We start from the raw sequence: 17,789 nt of genomic DNA, 5'->3' as shown, positions 1-17,789 counted from the left end.
CTGGTTTTCTGCCTGAATTAGACAATCATCCAGGTATGGGTATATTTGAATATTTCTTTGCCTGCAAAATGCAACGACTGGAGCTAGGCACTTGGTGAATACCCTGGGCACAGTAGATAAGCCAAATGGCAGTTCCAGAGAACTGATGGTGCATGTAGCCCACTTTGAAGCGTAGGGATCTTCTGCAAGATTCCCTGACTGGGATGTGCAGGTAGGCTTCCTTTAAATCCAGTGTTGCCTACCAGGCATCATTGCCTAGCACAGGAAGCAGCTGAAGAGTTAGCATCTTGAATTTTGGGATCACCAAAAATGTGTTTAGGACAGACAGTTCCAGGATAGGACACCAGGAACTGTCTTTCCTGGGTACCAGAAAAAGTCTTGAGTAGAAACCTTGTCTCCATTCTTCCTCTGGGACAGGTTGAATAGCCCTGATGCTTAAAAGAGAGAGAACTTGCTTTTGAGCCTCTGCCCACTGATTTGGGGTTGGTAAGAAGTGGAAGGTGGAATCTGTATCCTTGGGAAACTATATTTAAAACCCATTTGTCCTGGGTAACGAGTTCCCAATTTGTTGCATGCAGGGCAATCTTTCCCCCTAAAGGAACAGTCAGTTGTGCAGGGCTTGGAAGGTTTAAAGTTAAGTCCATGCAGGGCAATCTTTCCCCCTAAAGGAACAGTCAGTTGTGCAGGGCTTGGAAGGTTTAAAGTTAAGTCATTGAGACAGTTTACCACAGGGTGGAGTCTTACTACTCCCTGCTTTGTAAGTGGGAACCCCCCACCGCTTAGTCCTGTGAGTATCTTGGGACTGAAGCCTGGGTGTTCTGCTGGTTCTGGGTTTGGACTGAAGGCCTGGAAGAGGCAGGAAAGGACCAATTCTTGGAGGGCCAATGCATTCTAAATTTGGGAGGCTGTACTTGCAGGAAATATTTAACAGTTTGCATAGATTTAGCTTTTTCCTCCATCTTTTTAAGTACAACTTCTGCTTTGTTGCCAAACAGGCAGTCTTGGTTTAAGGGAGCATCCAGCAATTTAGCTTTAACATGATCAGGTAACGATTGCTCCTTAAGCCAAGCATGCCTTCTAAGTACAGACCCAGTGACAGCAGCCCTGCAAGATGCCTCTAATGAGTCAAAACCACATTGCAAAGTATGTTTTCCAACTTGTTCAGCAGAATGCATTAAATTCTGTAAATCTTTATTTTCAGCACAGTCAGAAATCAACATCATTGTCTGTTTAAGCAATCCAATAATATGCTGCTGATACTTTAACATATGAAACTGGCAGTTTAACGCCCTAATGGCCAAGGCTGAACAAGTGCATACCTTCTTACCCTATCTATCCAGCACCCTGGAATCTCAATCTGAGGGGGTAGGATTTCTGACAGTAGTAGCCTTAATGCCCTTGGGTCTCTGGGAAATGGTCTCAGGATCCACAGTAGGATTTTTAAAAAGGAACTTGTGAGAATCAGGAACCCTGTAATACCCATCAGGTTTTCTGGGAGCAGAAAGTAAAGAGTCAGGGGCCAGGCTAGATTCCAAGAAGGCATCATCAACAATGTCCAGTACAGGAGGGATAGCTAAAAGCCTGTGTTGGAGCAGGAGTAAGAAATCCCTAAGCCTCTTTTTGGAGTCAGAGTAATCCTGGCTTTCTCAGCGGAAATGCTCCCAAAGAGTATGCAAGGTTTCACCAAAAGAGAAATCCTCTGGAGGGGAAGCAGAGAGAATGGAGTCCTCTGCATCAGAATCTTCATAGGTAGATAAGGGTATATCCTGGTCAGAGGAAACAGAAATATCAGAGTCCTGATCAGAAGAATCAGAAGGAAAATCAGTCCTAGGTCTAGGGGGAAGGGTGGCTTCCCCTGATTAGAGTAATAAGGTCTTCAACCATTCAAATAATTAGTTTTTTGGGCATAGGGGCCTGACCATGTGGTCTGGGCGTCGGTTTTCTAGGCATGGATCGAGTTTTAGGCCTTGAAGAAGAAGATGGAGTTGGTTTAATATGCAAGTCAGTAGGCCTGAATACACCCTCAGAAGACAGTGTCTGCACAGTGACTCCAGACCCATCCAAGGTAGATACCCCCGCAGGTTCCACAGTCAAAGAAGCATCTCACGGCATACCAGACTCCAAATGGGTCTCAATAGAGGCCTGCAAAACTGAAGTAGCGGGTATCAGGGGCTGCGAAAGCACCTCACTGAGACTGGTGACTAGTTTAGGAGAAGCATCGTCAGCAGCTTTGGACCTATGCGGTCTGTCTCTGTCTTTATCTTTGCGTTTTTTTCGGAATGTCGGTAGTCGGGTGGCTTACAGAAGCCATTTCTGGATAATTGAACTGAGTACCAAAATATTTAGAAGCGTAAATAAACAGACAACGAATAGTTCAAGGTTTGAATAAGGCACAAAACCGACAGTGAGGTACATTGTGGTCTGGGCCTAAGCAAGGAATGCAGTATGAATGAAAATATTTATGAGGTATTTGCTTTCCACAAGAAATACAATTGTTAACTTTTACTGACATCGGTTTAGAGCAAGAAAAATGTTTTCCAACGGGGTACTTAGCTTAGATGAAGACTTCGGTTCTGAAACTCTAAAACGAAAATTTCAGGAGTCGGCTGAACGGCACTTGCGAACTGCTTCTGCTTCAGGCACTGCATGGCAAGAAAGACTGATGTAATGACGTCAGCTGCATGCTTTATACCCCTGATGACCTGACGTCATGGAAGATGAGACAGCAACCGATGCAGGACCCAAGACTTTAATAAATCAGGCTGACTGAGGGCTAATGCAAGCAGATAACCCAAATGTGATGACTGCAACAGTGAAACACAAAGAACATCCCTTAGAGTAGCTGGCTCTGGAGTGTCTGGGGGCAGTAACTACCTTATAGTCTGGGCAGAATGGGCACAGCTAGTAAATCTGTGCTAGCCTTTCCCAAGTGTGTGTGTGTGTGTGTGTGTGTGTGTGTGTGTGTGTGTGTGTGTGTGTGTGTGTGTGTGTGTGTAAATCAAATCTCAAAGAGTGTGTGTGTCAGCTGTCTGGGGCAGGGACACAGAGCACACTGGTTTAATAGAGAGGGTGCTTGAGGATTTGACTTGGACACTCGACTGAGGACTCAACTCTATAACTGTGCCAGTGGGAAGCCTTAATGGGGACCTGGAGGGAGATAGAGAGAGAAATTCAGACCCTGGAATGAGTGTGTTCCCTGCGTGCTCTTATGGGAAATTGTGCTTGATGCAGACAGCTGCATCTGGAAATACGGTGTGTATCCATTTTTGTTCCAAGTGAACATCCCTCTCCAGTGTCAGTGGTGAGAATTCAGGCTACTTGATTACTGGCCCAGACAGGGGACGTCACAGGCAGTACCAAACAATACAATATTAAACAAAGTACCTTTGGGAGGTGGTCATCTTTTGCAAGTGCCTGGAAATTGGCATCAACGGTAGACACCACAGAAACCTGAGAAATTGCAGCAGCCAAAGGCTGTATCCCACTGCCTGCCTCTGGAGGATAAGGACAGGCTGAAATCACATTTCTGATAGACAGAAGATTAAAGGCACACAAAGCAAATCCTCTCTAGAAAAGATGCTGGCAGTCTCTGCAGAACTGATGTGATCTCTAAGGCCTTAAACTCTGTCTCCTCGAATCTGTAACAGTGATTTCTGGGGCTGTTCTACTTTCCTAATCTTTGCTGTAGCCCACAGGTAAAAGATGCACTCATGGCATGGCTGACCAGCATCAAGATGACAAAAGTTTTTCTGTTCTAGTTATGCGCTCAAACGTTGGGTCTTTTCTGTATGTCATCCTCTCCTTAAAGACTACATTGTGTACAAATATCATTCTTATAGTTATCAGTTGAACTATGAAGATAACCTTCGTTTTGGGGGTCAAGTAATAACCCTTCCTCCATCTTCCTGCAGGTGTACGGTTCACCCTTTGATATTTCAGATGGAAAGTCTGACAGAGTAAAGAATTCAACTAAAGGAGTCAGGCTCTGAGATGAAACCTGCCAAACCTTAATTAATGAGAAATATGACTTGTAAGGGGTATGTTTCCTGTAGGGCCAAGGACCCGACAGCCTCAAACTTGTTTTTCTGGCTATCAATAAGGAAAAAAAACATGAGAAATTTCTTCTCAGGAGACTGTTAGAAGGAACAAAATATGAAGAAACAGATAAGGGCAAACAAGAATATTCCCAGTCAAGGAAGTGAGACAGCATGGCCTTATCTCCCCTTTACCTACTGCACTACATAAAAGGGGTATCACATTCCTCTGCATGGTAAAAAAAAGAATATTCCAAACAAGATTCTGAACAAACAACTTCCAAAATAAGGCTGACGTTGTGACTGCAAGAGTCTTCTAGAACAGTTACCCCCCCCCCCCCCCCCCGGAAAGTAAACAGCTGTTATGGTGATGCCCCAGCCTATGACTCACCACAAAACTGTTTCTCCACTTAAAAAGCATGCAATGACATCTACAGTTATGTGGGGGTGGGGACAGATATCCTTTGTGAAGGAGATCGAGTACATTGAGATCCTATACTTCAATTACTGCAAGCAGAAGCACAAAGCTGACAAGTGGACAGGGGAAGTGGCTGCAGTCTTGTTCATGCTGAAGTGATCTGTGGTACTGAAGTGGGAGCAAAGGTCACAGACATAACTCTCAGTCTGCATATCAATCTTTGTGTGTTATCCTTGCCTGTGGTCATGAACTTTGGGCATTAAAGAAAAGAATGATGATGTGGTATGAGGCTTCTTGGGAGTTTCACTGGGCTTACTCCCTGTGACATGAGGATTAATTTGGTGATCCAGAAAAGACTTGAATTAGAGATGCCGCTTCTCTAAACAAGTAGAGCCAACAGAGGTGATTCTGATATCTTATGTAAGATTACCCCCCCAATTAAGTTCCTCTGCAATTACTTTGATTATGTCCTAATGGAAGGAGGTTCAAGGATAACCTTCAGATGCATTGGGGTCTCTCACTCTCTCTCCACAGATGGCCTAGGAATGCAAGAGATCCTGCCAAAAATGAGGCTGTAGCTAATGAATGAGCAATTTAGCCAGCTATTAGCATGACTAGGGCAAGAGGAAGGAAAGTGAGGTAACAATGGAATGGATATGTACGTATATATACACATATATTTATATAAATACATATGTATATGTATATACACACACAAATAAAAACAAAAACACAAATGTGCACACATTTAATTATATATCAGCCTATACATACACATGAATTTAAAAAAGCATGTTATATTTCCTTAAAGGAAGTATAATGAATAATATATATATATATATATATATATATATGTATGGGTCTGCTTCAGTAAACTGACCTTTCACTTACCAGACACTGACTTCGCTGAGACAAAATGACCGACAACTTCAGAAGACCGCCATCCAGAACACCGACTTTTCACATGAGGTAACTAACCGCTTGGCCATCTTGTCGAACTTTGCCCCTTACCCCCCTCAGTAGTGCAATCTCAGAGTTTGGTATATTTACTTAGGGGGGTGTGTGTGTGTGTGGGGGAGGGTGAAGCCCACCACATCGGTGGGTTTAGTTTTTTTATTTGGGATGGCCAAGCAGTTACTTACCTTGCGTGAAAAGCCAGTGTTCTGGATGCTGGTCTTCTGAAGTTGTCAGGCGTTTCATCTGGGGCAAGTGGGAGGTCAGTCTAAACCATATATATATATATATATATATATATATATATATATATATATATATATATATGCATACACACACACACACACACACATATATATATATATATATATATATATATATATATACATTTTTTTTTTTTTTTTTTTTTTGCGAAAAGCACAACTAAGCAGTGGCAACAGTCCCTACTCATATACTTGGAAAATGCTTGCTCTGAGGGCAGACTACACTCAGGACCACATATAAAAAAAAACTGCTTTTACAATGTTGCCACCTAGGGCAGCAATTTCCCCCTGCTTGAACTCTGTTAATTTTTCAAGTGGCACAACTTCTCTCTAAAATGAAGAGCAAAAGAGAGCTTTAGAAGTAAGATGGGTAAAGTTGTTAAAGCTGAAGACTGGGTACGAGTAATGTGTTCAGTGAGAAAGGAAGAACAGAAAACATACATTACAAACAATCTTAATTTTTCATCAAATAATTCACAGTCTTGCTATTTTGAATGCACCTTGCTTTTAATTTACAATTCTAATCAGATTTTGTTCTGACAATCCGTATCCAAGATTATCAAACATACCCTCCACATTTTAGCCCTAACGCCAATAAGGCAGATTTCAATCTGTCCAATCCAAGAGATGCCAATTCCTGCAGAGAGAAGAAAAAAAATCATAAAACACCAGGAGTACAGAAAAAGCAATTTCCACCACAGAAATGCTGCCCCCCACGACAGTCACATGCTTCACTATTCTACAGAAAGTACAATTGTATACACTTAAATTTAGTTGTTTGAGTGTATTCACTGTTGCAGTCATCACACTTGGGTTATCAGACAGCCCGAATACCAGATTCTTGGGATATCTGCGTCGGATGCTATTGCCTCTTCCATGACGTAAAGTCGTTAAGGGTATAAAACATGCAGCCGATGTCATTACATCAGTTTTTCTTGCCCCAGATGTCAGGAGCCCCCAAAATAGGAAGCAATTACATGGTGTGGAACACCTCCAGTAAAAAGTAAATACCATTGCCATAAGATATGGCCAAAAAAGAGGATAGGTAGAAAGAATAGAAAAGTCAGGGGACTGGAGGGAGGGTAACCAGGACTGCAACAGTGAATACACTCTAACATCTACAAATGGTAAGTGTACTCAACTGTACTATGTACTTTGTGTTTCACTGTTGCAGTCATCACACTTGGGTTGATTCCCAAAGCTGAGCAAGGGTGGAGGCAGTCAAGAAGTATTGGGGCTGGCTAGCAGGCCTTGTAAGACTGCTGTGGCAAATCCAGCTCTGGATTTAGAAAAGATAGGCAAGTGGTAATGCTTGGCGAATGTGTGTATAGAACTCCGGGTTGCAGCTTCCAGGATGTACCTGGTAGGGACTCCCTGAAAAATGCTGTAGAGGATGAGGTAGCCCTAGTGGAATGAGTTCACCACGGCGCAGTGGTGCAGCGGTTAAAGTTGTCGCCTCACAGCAAGAGGTTCTCCGGTTCGATTCTCGGCTGGGGTGCCTTCTGTGTGGAGTTTGCATGTTCTCCCTGTGTTCGCGTGGGTTTCCTCCGGGTACTCCGGTTTCCTCCCACATTCCAAAGACATGCATCTGGAGCATTTCTCCCCGGGCCTCCGCTGAAAACAGGCTCTGTGGAACCTAGTCGGACTTTCCCGGTCAACAAATATTAAATAAAAAAATAAAATAAATAAATGAGTTCTGATCCCCTATGGGGTACGTTTTCCATGGTGTTTGTAGCAGAAATGGATGCATTGTGCTATCCATTTGGAAATGGTTTGCTTTGAAATGGCCTTGCCCTCTGCCTCTGTAGCAAAGCTGACTAGCAGCTGGTCAGATTTTCTGAAAGGTTTAGTTCTATCAAGGTAGAACCTGAGCTGTCTGTGCACGTCCAAGGAGTGCAGAATCCTTTCCCCTTTATTCTGAGGATTAGGGAAAAAGGTTGGTAAATGGATGGATTGGTTTAATGTCACACTGGATATCACCTTGGGCATAAATGATGGGTTAGTCCTGAGGGAAACCCTGTCCGCATGGAAAATAATGAAGGGTTCCACAGCCATTATTGCCTGCAACTCCGACACTCTTCTTGCTGAAGTGATGGCTAGCAGTAAGGCTGTTTTCCAAGAGAGGAATTTTAACTCTACTGCAGCAGCAGGCTCAAAAGGGGGAAGCGTGAGCTTCTCTAGTACAAAGTTAAGGTCCCAGGCAGGGGCGGGGAGCTCTCCTCGGGGGCCTTAAATTGTTAGCTCCTCTCCAGAACTGTTTGATGAGAGGGTGAGAAAATAGAGTATTGCAATGAGCTGAGATGGCAGAGGCATGAATTTTAACTGATGAGAAGGATAGGCCTTTGTGGAGTAGCTCTGCTAGGTAATCTAGGGATTTGAGGTACGGTGGGCACAGCTGTGTCCTCTCCTTGAGACTGGCTCCAAGAACAATATATTTTCCACTTTTCTGAATAGGATTTCCTAGCCCTAGGCCTTCTGGCCTCAAGGATGATGTCCAGCACCTGTTTGCTGAGGGTTGCTAGTGGTGTATTCAGGGGATAAGCCAGGCTGCAAGGTTCAGGGTTTGCAGCTGTGGATGCAAAATGTGTCCCTCCTGCTGGGACAGCAGGGAGGAGATCAGATGTAGGTGCCAGGGTGGCACTGCTGTCAGACTGCATAGGAGTGGGTACCAGTGCTGGCGTGGCCAGTCTAGGGCAATAAGGATTTTCCTTGGCCTGTCCGGTTTGATCTTGAGTAGCACTTTTGATTTGAGGGGCAGAGTGGGAAAGGCATAAATTGAGAAGTTTTCCCATGTAAAGGATAGGACATCCACTTTCCATGTTTGGCTGTGGGGATTTCTGGTGCAAAATTTGCTCAAATGATGGCTTTGGGGGGAGGCAAAGAGGTCCACCTCTGGAGTCCCCCACCAGTGGATTATAAGTTTGAATGAGTTGGGTTCCAGCTTCCACTCTTGTGGGTCCATTAGATTTCTGCTTAAGTCGTCTGCCAGTGCATTGTGTTTGCCTGGCAGGAATTGAGCTTGTGGTGCACTTGGTTGCTCAAGGCTGTGTTCCACAGGGCCATGGCTAACCTGCAGAGTGGGTAGGAATGAGTTCCCCCCGCTTGTTTATGTACCACATAACTGTGGTGTTGTCTGTCTTTATTAGGAGTTGTCCTGGAAGGATAAAATATTTGAAGGCTGTCAGAGCATTCTGTACAGCTAACATTTCTTTTTGTTGATATGCAGAGGAATTTGTCCTGGGCTCCATTTGCCTTGAATGCATTTGCCTGCCATGTGAGCCCCCATGCATAGTCTGACGGGTCTGTTGTCAGGGTCTGGGCGGCGAGGGGTTGAGTGAAAGGAAGTTCCTTGTTGTGGTTGCATGCCTCTGCCGACCAAAGGAACTCTGCCTTAGACAAGGAATGATGGGAATCAGTGTTTCCAGGTCCTGAGAATGCTGACACCAGAGACTTAAGCACCATTGAAGTTTCCTCATATGCAGTCTTGCATATGGAATTAGTAGAATGCATGAGGCCATGAACCCTAGGGCATCCAGTATTTTTCTTGCAGATAGCTGGGTTTTAGTGGCCATTAGTTTGAAGTGGTTTGTCAAATAAACCTGTTTTTCTGGAGTGAGGAATGCCATCTGGGAAGCTGTGTTCAAGCTTGCTCCCAGGAATACAATCTTTTGGCTGGGCACCAGTTGTGATTTCTTTTTGTTGATGGTGTACCCCAGAGAAGTTAGAAGTCTCTTTACAAATGCTAGGTGCTGAAGTAGCAATTCCTGACTGTCTGCCTGAATCAGGCAATCGTCCAAGTATGGGTAAATTTGAATATTTCTCTGCCTGCAGTATGCAATGGCTGCAGCCAGGCAGTTTGCGAAAACCCTGGCTGCATTAGATAAGCCAAAGGGAAGTGCAGAGAACTGATAGTGCATAGAGACTGCCCTGCAACATAGATATTTCCTGCAAGATTCCCTTATGGGGATGTGCAGATAAGCCTTCTTTTAAGTCTAGAGTGACTAGCCAGGCGTCCTTGTCTAGCATAAGAAGAAGCTGTTGCAGTCAGCACTTTGAATTTTGGGACCACCAGGAAGGTGCTGAGAATTGACAGATCTAGGATAGGGTGCCAGGAACAGTCTGGAGTAGAAGCCCTGTCCCCTTTGCTCTATTGGTACAGGCTGAATAGCCCTGATACTGAGAAGAGAAAGTACTTGCTTTTGAGTCTCTGCCTACTGGTTTGGAGGAAGATCTGGCAACCCGCTTGGGGTTGGCAGTGAGTGGAAATAGAATCTGTATTCCTGGGATACAAAGTTTAGGACCCATTGGTCCTGGGTAAGGGACATCCATTTTTTTGCATGCAGGGCGAGTTTTCCTCCTAGGGGTGCAGGTACTTGGGCCTTGCTGGGAAGGAAGACAGACAAGTCACTGTGAACTTTTTCCATAAGGGAGTGGCTTACCACTTCCTGTTTTAGAGGTGGGAGCACTCCATTGTTTAGATCTCTGCATACCCTGAGACTGTAGTCTTGGTGGCCTGCTGCCCCTGGGTTTGGACTGAGTATGCCTGGGAGGGATTGGAAAGGACCAGTTTTTAGAGGACCAATGCCTACTGAATCGAGGTGGCTGCACCTGTAACAAATCTTTAACAGTTTGCATAGATTTAGCTTTTTCCTTCATCTTTTTAAGAACTTCTTCTGCTTTTGTGCCAAACAAACGTTTCTGGTTTAATGGAGCGTCTAGTAATTTTGCTTTGACATGGTCTGGCAAGATTTGCTCCTTCAGCCAAGCATGCCTTCACAGTATAGACCCAGTGACAGCAGCCCTGCAAGATGATTCTAAGGCATCAAAACGACACTGCAAAGTATGTTTACTAACTTGGTTTGCAGAATGCATTAACTCTTGTAAATCTTTATTTTCTGTACAATCTGGAAGCAACAACATTTTTTGTTTAATTAGTTCCACAATATGCTGCTGGTATTTCAACATGTGAAACTGGCAATTCAAAGCCCTGATGGCAAGAGTTGCAGAGGTATATACCTTCTTACCCAATCTGTATAAAGCTCTAGAATCCCTGTCCAAAGGGGTAGGGTTTTTGGCTGTAGTAGCCTTACTGCCTTTAGGTCCCCGAGAAATAGTCTCTGGATCCGCAGTGGGATTCTTAAAGAGAAATTTGTGAGAGTCAGGTACTCTGTAGTACCTGTCAGGCTTTCTAGGAGCTGGTGGTAAAATAACAGGACTGGATTCCATGAAGACATCTACAATATCCAGGACAGGGGGTATAGCTAGAGGCCTGTGTGAGGAAAGTCTAAAAATTCTCAGAGTCTCTTTTTGGACTGAGGGTAGTCCTGGCATTCCCAGTGGAAATAAGTATGCAAGGTCTCACCAAAAGAAAAGTGTTCTGGAGGGGAGGCAGAGGGTATGGAATCCTCTGTATCTGAATCCTCATAGGTAGATAAGGGTATGTCCTGGTAATCAAAGGGATCAGAGTCATCGGACTCATGGTCTGTAGAATCAGAAGGAAAATCAATTATTTTAGAGGGGGAAGGCTGGCCTCCCCTAATTAAAGTTATAAGGTCTTCAGCCATTCTAAGCATTTGTTTCTGTGGCAAGGGAGCTTGAACATGCACTTTGGTTGTCCATTTTCTAGGCATAGTACGAACTCTGGGCCTGAGAAACTCTGCAGTTGTAGTCAAAAACAAAGTTGTCGGTTTAATGTGAACATCGGAAGGTCAAAATACACCCTCAGAAGCTGATGCCCGCACAGCGGCTCTGGACTCATCCAAGGTAGAGACATCCGCAGGTTCCATAGTCGAAGAAGCATCTCGTGGCATACCAGACTTCGAATGGGTCGCAGCAGAGGCCTGCGAATCTGTAGAAGCGGGCACCAGGGGCTGCAAAAGCACCTCACTGAGTACCAGCGGACTGGTGACTAGCTTAATGGAAGCGTTGTCGGCAGTTTTGGACCTATGCGGTCTGTCTCTGTCTTTATCCTTACGGTTTTTCGGAAGATCGGTAGTCAGATAGCTTATCGAAGCCATTTCAAATGAGGAGAATGAGAGCGAAAGAATTTAGCGACAAAGATAGCCACACAACGAACAGTTCGGGCATTAAACAAGGCACAAAACCTACAGCGAGGAACATTGTGGTCTGGTCCTAAACAGATGATGCAGTAAGAATGAAAATCTCTGTGAGGTATTTGCTTTCCACAGGCAAGACAAATGTTAACTTTTTCTGACATCGGTTAGAGCAAGAAAAAAGGATCCCCAATGGGGTACTTAGTTTTAGAAGACTTGAGGTTTGAAACTCGAAAAATGAAAATTTCAGGTAGCGGCCAACTGGCACTTGCAAACTGCTTCTGCTTCGGGCTCCCACGCGGCAAGAAAAGCTGATGTAATGGCATCGGATGCATGTTTTATAACCCTGAAGTCATGGAACAGGCGACAGCATCCAATGCAGAAATCCCAAGACTCTGGTACTTGGGCCGACTGAGGGCTACCTGCAGGCAGATAACCCAAGTGTGACGACTGTAACAGTGAAACACAAAGAACATCTAACCAGTTACGACTTACCACCTGCTAACTACAGGGAACAAAATCAAAATGTACTCTTCAATCTGCAGATAATGTTACACACTAACAGTCTGTATTTTACAGATCTGTTTTAACAGCAGGTAAAATGTGACAATTAAAAATAATCAAACATGGCTTTAACTAAAGCTGCCAAAAATCTTTAACACAGACCCCAAACAAAGATGCTTCTTTGAATAATACTCTGTAGATTTGTTATGAAGACAGCTGTATAAGATTTAACAAACAATGCTACAGCCAAGGAAAAATATTTTGTTTGCCTGCATATGAGTAGGGTATTTGACTATAAAGGACAATTCATCATGTATGTATAAGAACAAAATTCTTATCAGTCACCATCCAACCAAATGTTCGAGCAACTAAAATTTACCCCCCCCCCCCCCCCAAGAAAAAAAAACTGTATTATCAGTATCAAGTATAATGGTTATGGAATAAAATGTAAAACAATACTGCACCTCATGTGCCAACACTCACTAAATAAAAGAGAGAACAGGTCCAAGGATGTTGCTTTAAAAACATCTAACAGGGCTTTCTGGACAGAGGAATATCCACTGGTTCTGCCAAAACCTGGAAGATACAAGCATCCCCTTCTGGGATGCAGAAGCCTTGTGAGCCTGCTACTTAATGTGTTCCCTCACAACTGAGAGCTTGTCCCTCAGTGACATGTTCTCACCATCTGTGTCAAAGGACAGGGAACAGGAAAGTTGTAACAAGCAGTCTAGCTCTTCCTCATCACTGGACAGACATCCCTCCTTCCTCTTGGGTAAAAGGACTCCAGATGGCTAATCAGAATCTAGATGCATATTAAACAAAACTGGAAGACTGGAAAAAGCTCTTTGCCAACTAAGCCCAATGCTAGAAGGAAGCATGGTTGGGCCCATCAGAAACATGCCAAGAAGCAGCTGCTTTGGCATGGCAAGAACCTTGACCTCAAGCACCACACTCTGATCTGAATGTCTGCTATTGGATATCTGCTTTCCCAAGGAGGATACCCCTAGCAGGCACTAATGTCCTCTTTTATGATTATAATGAGGATTCTTTAATCACCATCCTTAATAATTGTATGGTGTTCCAGAATAGACAGCCACAGAATGGGAATAAGTTGCAGGCAGGACCTGGTCTTCAATTCACTGCTGTGTGTGCTAAGGGATGAAGGCACTGCAGTCTCCAATGGGCCACTGACAGAGGCACTGACACTAACAGGTATTAAGGTAGAAGACTGCTTGAATGCCTCACAGAGGCTTACTCCCTTAGTCCTAGGGATCAGGTGTAGCTGATTTATGGGTCTCCTTTTTCTTCTGTTTAAAGGATGCACTTAACATGCCTCTTTCTTTTTTGGAAGGGACATCTTTACCTCATTGCTGACCCGGACACATGTCGAGCTAGGGTAACAAAGCCCCAAGTCTCTCTTTGGTCTGGAACTCCTGGAGGGCCTCCCATCTTCTCTTTAAAGACTTGGGAAGTAAACCGTAACAAACACTTGCAATTCTGGATAAAACAGAATTTGGGCATTGCATTCAGGATAATATAATTTATCAAATAATTCTGTACAATTTTCACACAGAAGATGCTTCATCGAATGATATAACAGAAAAAAAACTGCAATTTACACATAACCAAAGCATATGGTTAAGACACACTGACAGCACAGAAAATGTCTGACTTAATGCTTCACACATTCAGAGAGTTCCCCCCATTCAAACCAAGGGGACTGTCAAACCTAAAAAAAATATATATACAATGATTTTTTTCAAAGGTAATGTCAAGTTCCACTAGAATAAACATTTCTAAAATGTTGAAAAACCTAATTTTCAACATGACCTTCTGAAATATAGAGGTCATTTAATTTCCCATCTGATCACAAAACAGTGTTTAAAAATATGATCCTTTAATTTTCTGTTGCATTTACCTACACAAAATGCTGGACAAATTTTACATAGTACTATCTATGACATACTGTGAGACGCATACTTTACAGAATGTTTGTTTTAGTCACAAAGTGAATAAAGCATGTTTTTTTTTTTAAACAAAGTTACAGTGCATACACACTAAACAGTATCCACTCCCTTGCTAACATGTCTATTCTAAGCATTCTGCAACTCTTCATAAGACAGCTGGTGCTTCAAATTTTTGCATCTTATAAATGTACAACTTGGTTAGCCTTGGTCCCTTGACAATGGCTTTAATGTCAGATAAATATATGCCAAAGAGGACAAGGCATAGGACATTGGGAACTTTTTTTCTGTCTAGAGAAAATACTCCCTGTCTTAAGAGTATGGGATCTGTCAGACAGCCAATTATCTATCTAGCTAGCTAACTATGTATGGGTTAATGCAGAGCTGTGTGTGTGTCAATAAACCCACTGTAAAGGCCTTGTCATGGTTCAGATAAGCAGTGTGGACTGTACTGCCTCTTATCCATGTCCTTAGTAACTTTTTCAAAGAACTCAACCGGGTAAGCTGAGCAGGATTGATCTGCCTTTTACAAACCTGAACTGGTGTCCAGCCATGGCTATCTGGACACCTATATCATTATTTATTACTACAGCTATGCATTCCATAGGGTGGAAAATAACAGTGAAACTAATAGGCCTGTAATTACCAGGGTCAACAGACAGAACATCTTATGCAAGGGCACCAGGAAGTAAAGTTGTGTAGAAACTCAACCATAACAGCAGATGTCCTACTGATCACTGTTTCAGTATTCCAAACTACTGGGTTATCTTGCCAAATAAACAGGACGTCCTGTTGGGGTATAAAAGCCAAAACCTTCCATAGATCCATATATCGGATGCAGGACCTAAGCCTCTGGGTGTAAAGGTACATAAGTGGACATATGAGCATAAATCCTTACACCATCTCCAAGCCAGTACGCCTGAAGAGGCCTGATGAACAATTAAACTGGTCAACTAAGAGGGGAGAGGCAAAAAGACAGTGAAGCCCCTCAGTCCACCAGGAGAAAGGGGAGTAAGGTAGTGAGGGAAAAAATACTGCAAGAGTAATCAGTAGGACATCTACTTTTATGGTATGCTCTTGCACAACTGTACTATGTCCTTCCTTTAAACACTGTTGCAGTATTCCAAACTGTTGGGTAATTCTCAAACCTATCGATGAAAGAAAAGCGGTATGATGCTGTAGTGGAGAACTGTCCAGTAGAACCGAAAGGAGTGACCAGACAAAGGCAGTCCTGGATCTAGAATAGGCATACAGTCTGTAATGTTTTGTAAAAGTGTGCACACAAGACCAAGCAGCTGTTTCAAGAATGATCTTAAGAATCAATCCCCTTATAAAATTATCCAGAACAGGCTACTGCTCTGGTACAATGTGACTTTACTGGAGAGGCAAGGGTTTTGCCATGCTGAACAGAAGCAAAAGGCAATTGAGTTTGAGATCCGAGATCCAATTCGCAACAGTTTGTTTAGAAAATGGGTTTCCTAGCTCTGAATCTGGGAATGAGACACAGACAAAAGACATCCACAAATCAGAACAACTAAGTAAAATCTGGGTAGTCTATGGACATCATGGGAATGAAGGAAGTAGTCTTTCCCTCCTGTTTTATGGGTTAGGAAAGAAGGTGGGTAGGTTAATGGCCTGGTTAAGGGACAGTTCATTTGCCACTTTGGGCATGACTGAGGGGTTAGCCATTAATGACACCCTATGGGCATGAATGAGGGGTTGGCCCTTAATGACACCCTATCCTTGTTAAAGAAAAAAATCAGGAACAGTGGGAGGGATAGCCATAAGGTCCTGCAACTCTCAGTCAGAATCTTCTGGTGGAGGTAACTGCTACTAGGAGAATGGTTTTCAAAATGCAGAATTTGAGAAAAGATGTTGCTGGCTCAAAGGGAGGTAGAGTAAGCTTTCCCAGCACACAATTTAAGGTCCCAAGCAGAAGGGGATAACTTACAGGAGGCTTTAGATGGAGTAAAAGTTTAAGCAATCATTTAACCTCCACTCTAGCCCGAAAAGGAGGATCCAGAAGTAGGTAAGGAGATACAGCTGAAAAATTAACCGTGTCTCTTACTTGATGAATATTTTAACCAAATTTTAGTAGTTCCTTCAGAGAGGAGAGGACCAGTGAGAAGTAGGCTTGAACTGGGTCCTGCTTTTTTAGAAAGACATCATACAGAAAATCTATTCCATTTTGCTATGTAAGACTTTGCGGTGGAAGGTTTCCTCGCTTCCTGGAGAACCTTCAGCATGCCTGCAGAAAATATCTATAGGGGATCAGAATCCTATCATCCATATCGTAAGGCTGAGGGACAATAGGTTTAGATGTAAAAACAGACTCTGTTGTTGCATGAACAAGTCCACAATGGAGGGAAGTTTCTGGTGATGACCCTTTGTTAAATGGAACAGAAGTGGGAACCAATGCTGCCTTGGCCAAAAGGGAGTCAGCAGACGGCATTCCTTTTGCATCTTTATTAAGACCTTGGGAAGAGGAGGAAGTGGAGGGGAAGACAAAGGTGCATCCCCTCCCAAGGAACAAGCATTACGTTCACTTTTCAAGTTTGAGGACACTAAGTTCTGGTGCAGAAAAATTAAGTTTGTTTGTTGCAGATGCAGGAAAATAGATCTGTGTGTGGCACTCCCCATTTGTGGACTATGCTTGGGAAGATACCCCCCAGTTCAGCATCCATTCACTGGGGTCTTACCTTGATCTGCTTAGTCTGTCTGTCAGGATATTTTCCTATGAAAGAATGCAAACTACTTGGGGATAAATACATCTGATTTTGTGGCCTGCTCTCAAGCTAAAAGGGCCAGTCTGCATAGCAGGCAAGATTTGGTGCCTCTCCCAACTTGTTTATGTACTGCATGACTTTGGTGTGGTCTGTGAATACTCAAAGGACCTGGTTTCCGATGGTGGCTAAAGGTTCATAGAGCCTGTAGAAGGGCTCTCCTTTCCTGTGTTATGGTCTTATCTTTTATAGCCACTGTCCCTGAACTTTCAGGTTTCCTATCCATGCTCCCTATGCATTGTTTTGATGCTCCTGTGTGCAGCCTATACTACCATGGATAAGGCCTGCTGCTTTGTACTAGATTCCTCAGGAGGAGACAAAACTTTGTTCAAGTCAGACAAAATAGATAAAACAATTGACCTAGGTCTGCATTTGAAGACTCTTAAGACCAGAATTAAAGATATGTATAGTTTTTTTACCCAACCTATCCCTTTTGCCTTGCTGCCATCAGAAGGAAAAGCATATAGATTAGGCAACAACTTGATAGGTTTGTCAGTTGACAAGGAAAAGACAGATGGATCTGCCACAAGATTTTTGTACAGGAATTTTAATTCCTCTGGGACCCTGTAAAATCTATCAGGCATTTTAGGGGCCGTGATTGGGGGTCTAGTGTAGTGGAAGTGGATGCAAAGGCATCCAAGAAGTCCTCAAGGACTGGTTCAGCAGTGGGAGTGGGGTGACCACCTCCATAAGGCTATATTACATTTTCTGAATGTCAGGTTTCTGTGAATTTCCATTCAAAGCGTTTTATCATTCTAACAACAGTTTACCCAAATGAAGCCCCCCTCCCCCATTATTGGAAATGTTATCCTCTTC

At 43.4% G+C, this 17,789-nt stretch overlaps 1 protein-coding gene across 1 annotated transcript in view; it reads right to left on the bottom strand.

Moving 5' to 3' along the window:
* SF3A3 (splicing factor 3a subunit 3) overlaps nt 1–17,789 on the bottom strand; it is a 731,641-nt gene that overhangs the window by 359,877 nt on the left and 353,975 nt on the right. The window contains exon 10 of the mRNA XM_044083506.1: nt 6,239–6,306. Coding sequence (XP_043939441.1) covers nt 6,239–6,306 — 68 coding nt within the window. The remainder of the gene's footprint in view (nt 1–6,238; nt 6,307–17,789) is intronic.

This window comes from Protopterus annectens, chromosome 1.part1, assembly GCF_019279795.1.
Source record: "Protopterus annectens isolate FY-2018-M chromosome 1.part1, PAN1.0, whole genome shotgun sequence".
Classification (NCBI taxonomy): Eukaryota; Metazoa; Chordata; order Ceratodontiformes; family Protopteridae; genus Protopterus; species Protopterus annectens.
Note: the sequence above shows the minus strand (reverse complement) of the source record. Positions and strands in the feature narration are given on the sequence as shown.